Source organism: Delphinapterus leucas, chromosome 19 (assembly GCF_059928025.1).
Source record: "Delphinapterus leucas isolate spDelLeu-1000000601 "Yukka" chromosome 19, BTC_Dleu_Yukka2, whole genome shotgun sequence".
Lineage (NCBI taxonomy): Eukaryota > Metazoa > Chordata > Mammalia > Artiodactyla > Monodontidae > Delphinapterus > Delphinapterus leucas.
In genome coordinates, this window is record NC_143147.1 from 53163775 (window position 1) to 53170412 (window position 6638).

A 6638-nucleotide genomic window follows, 5' to 3' on the forward strand; every position below is an offset into this window, starting at 1 on the left:
AGAAAAAAAAAAAGGGGGGGGGAGGGTAAAAAAGGAGAGAGAGAAAAAGAAAAGAAATAAGGACCTGAATTAGGCTGAAGCTGTTGGAGATGAAAAGGAACCAAATCTAGCGTTCTTACGAAAAAAAAGGAATTCTGTGTTTATGAAAGAAAAATGGCACGGGGTCACACACAAAGACCTTCGCTTTAGCTGAAATTGCCACTCAATTGTCATGTGACCTTGGACAAGTCAATTTCTGAGATTTCTTATCTCTAAAATGGAGACAATAATCCCTACCTTGCCTAACTCACTGGGCTGTTGTGGTGGGGCAAATGGTTCTGTGTGTAAAAGAACGTTGTGCGGTGGAAAGCGGTTGCAATGTAATACACGGCAGCTGAGGAAGAAATAGTAAGAACAGTAAGAACAGAACGGGTCACTGTGCGTATGGCAAGTGGGAGAAACTGAGATTTCGGGGTGATTTTAGGCCTAAGTGAATTGGGCGGAGGGTTTGGGCTACTCCCGGCCCCTGTCCTTTGGGCGGGAGCGTGGAATCTGGAGAATTTTCACAGGGAGACTATGTCGCTGCCCCCCTCCACTCCGCCATGAATCTGTCCCACAGTTCTGGGCCAGAATCCCCCTGCCTCCATTTCTGGGCAAGGATTCCTCCTTGCGGAAGCCTCTGGCTCTGCTTCCCTCCCGGTATTGCCCAGCGCCCACTGACAAGGAAGAGCCTCTGTGGATGATTCGCCCTTCTCTCTCGACTAGCCAGGCTTGATTATTTCAACTCAGTATTAACTTCGAACCCCTCCCCCAACAAAGAGGCTCAGCAGCAGCCCTGGACTCTCCTGTCCGGGCTTAGGAAGATTTCCTGGTCGGTTCCCAACTGAAGAGACCAAGACGGCCCCAGAAGACCATTTTCTTCGATAGAAGCTGAGGCCCGGGTAGGGGAGGAGGGGGCGAGGCCTTACAGGCCGGGTCTCGGGGGAGCCCAGGGCGCACACCCGGTGCTTCCCGGCCCAGGCGAGAGCCTCGGTCACGGCCCACCATTTTGCACTGGCCCCTGGGGCGGCGGTGGCCCAGAAGGACTACGCTGGGGCTGGGACTCGGCCACTTTCGGCCAAGGGTCCCGAGACCAGTCCGAAGGCGGACGACAACCGGGACTCGAACCTGCTTTCTCATTTTCCGAGGCCTAGTCCGAGGTTGCTGCCCTAACGCAGTCACACTGTCCCTTTAAGGCGGCACTTTTTATTCTTCATTTGTTTACTTCTTCATGCGCTTTTTTAAACAAAAATGTGTTCACAATATCCTTCCGCAAACGTCAATCCCAGTCACTAACCACACACCTTAAAGACATTCCTATAATTTTAAGAATCGAGAATTATTAGCCATGGGCCAATATCTCTCTTTACAGAATTAAATCCTCGTTTACACTTTAGGGACTACTTTTTAGGAGTAAACCATTCTTGCTTTAGCTAACAAGTGTTTATGACCTTCAGAACCTTTCCGCTGAGGACATAATAAAATAGTAGCCTTTAAAACGCACCTTTTCATAAAAATATTCTGTGCGGGCCCTCATAGGCCATCGAATCTTCTCGTATTCCTGAAGCAGAATGGTAGGGTCCAGAACCCGCCCCATCTTCTCTGCGATCGGCCTTCCTTCCTCGGCGAGACATGTGCCTCTTGACCAATGGGCGCTCACGTTTCTCTAGCGAGGGATAAACGATGGAAGGAGGTGGCCTGGAAGACGCCCCCGACGCGCCCTGGGATTGGCTACGTCGCACGGCGCGAGAGGACGGCGGGCCTGAAAGATGGGAACTACGACTCCCAGCTTCCTGCGATGGGGACTCCGTTACGCATGCGCATGGGCGGGGCAGACCGTCTTCTATATAAAAGGGGCGCAGAGGGCTGGGAGGCAGCAGTTGGAAGTTGGCAGGTGGAGAGGCAGGTTGGGAGGGGAAGTTGGGGGAGGAGGCGGAAGAGGAGCTGTCGGAGGGGGGAGGAGGGAGGGAGGAAAAAGAGGAGGAGGCGGAGGAGAACTGAGCTGAGCAGAGCATCGAGCCAAAGGGGAGATGAGTTTGTCTGTCCTCGGCTGAGGCTCCGGCCGGGCCTAGGGAAGTGGGAGCACGGGTTGGAGCGACACCCGTGGAAGTGGGAGGAGGTGGCTCTGGGACTTTAACCCCTTGTGGGCTCTGCGGCAGGGGATTTAACCCTTTGTGGATCCGGCCCCTCGGAGTCAGCGTCATCGGGTAGTTTTAACCCCTTCGGGGCTGGGTTTAGCCCGTTGGATTTAACCTAATCTCCTTGCCCACCAACTCCTTGATCGCGGGGGCGCTCTGCGGGGAGGCTTGAGGCCCACCCCCCTCTGCACAACACCTACTGTTCCTGCTGCTGCACCCCCTTGGACCCGCTAGCCGGCCGCGCTGTGGGCCCTTAACCCTTTACTGACTTGAGCGCCCCCAAATTGCAACTGGAGTTTGCTGACAGAAGGACTGGCTGAAGGCATCACTGCAGGAATTACAGACCGAAGAGGACTGTGCTGGACATTTTTGAAAGAAAACAAAACCCTTTTTTCCTTAAGGACTTACAGCCAAAATTCTTCAAACTCCGAGAAGAGGATTCTATTAGTAATGGCCGAGCCACTCTTGTCAGAGTATCAGCACCAGCCTCAAACTAGCAACTGTACAGGTGCTGCTGCTGTCCATGAAGAGCCGAACTCTGATCGCCCCCCAGGCGCGGAGGAGCGGGTGCCCGAGGAGGACAGTAGGTGGCAATCGAGAGCGTCCCCCCAGTCGGGTGGCTCTCCGGGGCTGGGCGGGGAAGGGAGCCTGGAGCTCCAGCCGCCTCCCGTGCAGACCCAGGTCTGCCCAGAATCCAGCTGTCCGGAAGCGGGTGAGAAGGGCCAGAATGGGGACGACTTGTCCGCTGGCGGTGCCCCCCACCCGGCGGCGGGAGGGGAACAGAGGCCGAAGGCCAACAAGTTGGGAGCTTCTACCGCAGGGGGCGAGGAGGCGTGGGGACAGCAGCAGAGACAGCTGGGCAAGAAAAAACATAGGAGACGCCCCTCCAAGAAGAAGCGGCATTGGAAACCGTACTACACGCTGACCTGGGAGGAGAAGAAAAAGTTCGATGAGAAACAGAGCCTGCGAGCTTCGAGGATTCGAGCCGAGATGTTCGCCAAGGGCCAGCCAGTGGCTCCCTATAACACCACGCAGTTCCTCATGGATGATCACGACCAGGAGGAGCCGGATCTTAAAACCGGCCTCTATCCCAAACGGGCCGCTGCCAAATCTGACGACACCAGCGATGAGGACTTTATGGAAGAAGCGGGCGAGGAGGATGGGGGCAGCGACGGGATGGGAGGAGACGGCAGCGAGTTTCTGCAGCGGGACTTCTCGGAGACCTACGAGCGGTACCACGCGGAGAGCCTGCAGAACATGAGCAAGCAGGAGCTCATCAAAGAGTACCTGGAGCTGGAGAAGTGCCTCTCGCGCATGGAGGACGAGAATAACCGGCTGCGGCTGGAAAGCAAGCGGCTGGGCGGCGACGACGCGCGGGTCCGGGAGCTGGAGCTGGAGCTAGACCGGCTGCGCGCCGAGAACCTCCAGCTGCTGACGGAGAACGAACTGCACCGGCAGCAGGAGCGAGCACCGCTGTCCAAGTTTGGAGACTAGACTGAAACTTTTGGGGGGGGAGGGGGGCAAAGGGGACTTTTTACAGTGACGGAATGTAACATTATATACATGTGTATATAAGACAGTGGACCTTTTTATGACACATAATCAGAAAAGAAATCCCCCCTGGCTTTGGTTGGTTTGGTAAATTTAGCTATGATGTAGCTTGTGTGCTTTCTCCTGTTCTTTAATTATGTGAAACTGAAGGGTTGCTTTTCTTGTTTTCCTTTTTAGGAGTTTTTTTCTTTTTTAATGTGTAATTTGACCAAGTTATAAAGCATTTTTCTGTTAAAAATCCCCTCCTTAAATGGAGCTATAAGGTGGCCAAATCTGAGAACCATTCAATTCATTCTAGTTATAATAAATTTAATATTTGTAAATGTAATGTAGTTTCAGTGTGATTTCTAGAGCTAATTCAGAATAATACTGATTTATGTGATTGCATTTTTGGGGGGGGTAAAGGAATCATCTAATTTGTCCATATTCAAAAAACAATCTTTAATGGGAGAATTTTCAATTTGCCCAGTTTTCCCTTGAATGGGTTTTAGTGTGCTACAATATACAGTTCCGGCAAAATATAAAGATTTAATTATCTTCAGTACTTAAGTGTGCTTGTTTTCTAGTGCCTTGGTTTTCTTTCTTGATGCTGGAGAAATAAACCAGTGTTGGGTGTTTGGGGAGTAGAAAGTAACTACAATCAGCAGCTTAAAATTTTAATTCTGCTTCTCAATAGCCGTTCAAAAGTCTATTAACAAAAACGTGAGCCTAATTTGGCAGTTTGTCAGGTTAGACAACTGACAGCCTCATTTCATTCCTACAAGTGTGGTTTTAGTAATTCCCCTCTCCTCCCAATAAGGCTGGAAGGAGTTCTTGGACGCCTGGAAAAGGCTCTTCGTAAACCTCTTGCTTTCTTAGTGCAAGCAATGGTTGGATAAACTTGTGAGGCAGCTCTTTATGTTAAAATATTCAGAGGTAGAGAATATTATATTTATAGAGGAAATGGCCATTTGGGGCATTCCAAGGACTTAACCCTAATTGTCCAATACTTAGGTGCTCCCTATACAAAAAAAAAAAAAAGGAATAGAAGCTGTCCACCTTTCCATAAGAGTCAAACTAAAATTAGAAATGCCCCCTGACTGCAAACCAAATGTAAAGCTTCTGGTTAAGGAGCTAAATTAAGTCCTTAGGGGCCAAGTGGGAGCCATGCACCTTCCCTACGTACAGCCGCTATTCTCAATCTCCTAAACTACTGATAGCTGCTTAGTCCTTGAGTAGTTCTGCTCTTGAAAATGCAGGGAGGCCCTGAGAATTTCTGCCCCCAAATCAAAATAGTAAGAAATTGTAAGATTGTTCCCTCCTGTCACCATGATTAACCCAGCCCATCTTTACCTGCCCTGTGTCAGTGTTTCCCTAGAGCAACTGCATTGTTCAAATCACTAGCACAGGGGTTCCTTCACAGGGGGCCTTAGAAACCATAGGGGGCCTTGGGCTCCATGAACCCCATGCAATTTTATGTAGACTTGTATTATGTGTACATTTTTCTGGGGAGAGGGTTCGAGAGAACATGAAGTTATCAAACTCCCTGAAGGTTAAGAACCCCTGGGAAAAAACCTCCCATTGGGAAGCTTGCTTTTGCAGCTAAATGAAGTAGTGGAGGTGGTGGGTATGTCAAGAGTGAAATGCACCTTATGATGCATGAGAAGCAACACAAATCCATGAATCAAGGGAAATTATGGCAGTTAAGCCTGACTCAGGGCCTTCAAAGCTGGACTGAGCTGGCCCTATTCTGGCAGATGGTCCACTGGAGACGATGTATGATCAGCTTTTCCTTTGGCCTAAAAATTACATTAAAAGTCTATTTTGAAATAGTTTTTGTGTTTTTAATTTTCCTTCTGCCATGACATCATGCAGCAGTCCCAGAAGCAGCAACACTGCCCTCTGCCTTTACAGTGCACAGCAGAAGCCTCATTTTGACTGAACTATATAGGATGCAGCAGTGATGACCTCTGATTTCAGAAACTCTTCTTACTTAACAAGATGGATTTAAATATAACCATCTTGTTTCCCCGACTATTAGTCTTAGAAAGACTCTTAGTGCATTTATCATCAGGAAAAAAGTGTAAGTTTTAGGAGACATTCAATCCAGTCTTAAAAATATATATATTTAGCTTTAAGTAACTGTCATAAATTACTTTGATTTACCTTGAGATATGCAACTTTCTGTCTGAATTTTGCTTTCAAAGGCACCAACATTTTACTGCATTTATTGCATTTATGTTCTTAGAATGATGAGATTTGTGCAAAATTTCAGTTTTCTATCACCACTTTCTACATTGAAACACCTAACATATTGCTCTAAGGGCAGAGAGAAAAGACTCTGAACTACCTATACTAACAGGATCATGACAAATGATCCTCAAGTCCACTCTAGCCTTTCACTAAAGGCTTTTCTGCTAAACATTGTAAATGAGCTGCTCCAAAGATCATGCTTACACATTAGCAATTTCAGTTCTCTTGCTTATACTGGGGCCTGGATATCCAGCCAGGGCAAAGCACTTCCCAAATTTTGGAGACAGCTGGCTGGACTGCTCAATCCTCCTCTGAGTAAGGAAAACTTTTCTTGGGCCAGCCTATAACCTAAAGTAACCCTCAAGAGACAGAGCCCTTTAGATTTCATTTTACAGGGGAACAAGCCAAGGAGCTCCAGATTGGTTTATTTCTGAAAAATGGACTAGGTATCTAAAGAGAGGAAACATTATAAAATTAGACCAGACTAGTAGTCAAAAACCAGGCTCCTAGTTATACCTTTGACAAATACTAGCAGTACAACCCTGGACACAGCTATTAAACTCTCTGAGCCTAATTCTTCATCAGCAAAATGGGGCCGTGCCTACTTCACATAACTGCTGTTAAGGATTAAAGGAGACAGCATGAAAGTAGGCTATCCAAAAGTAAGGTACCATTGGTATTATTATTGGTTCTTTTTAA

The 6638-nt window shown here is 48.3% G+C and overlaps 1 protein-coding gene across 1 annotated transcript; it reads left to right on the top strand.

Annotated features, from left to right (window-relative positions):
• Positions 1-1965: 1965 nt before the first annotated feature.
• On the top strand, positions 1966-4035 carry HEXIM1 (HEXIM P-TEFb complex subunit 1). The gene has a single exon (XM_022565070.3). The coding sequence runs from the start codon at positions 2607-2609 to the stop codon at positions 3648-3650; it is 1044 nt and encodes a 347-aa protein (XP_022420778.2). The 5' UTR covers positions 1966-2606; the 3' UTR covers positions 3651-4035.
• The last annotated feature ends 2603 nt before the right edge of the window (positions 4036-6638 follow it).

Bases quoted from the DNA above. Each gene is read 5' to 3' on its own strand.
- HEXIM1 (XM_022565070.3), top strand. From the start codon at position 2,607: ATGGCCGAGCCACTCTTGTCAGAGTATCAGCACCAGCCTCAAACTAGC.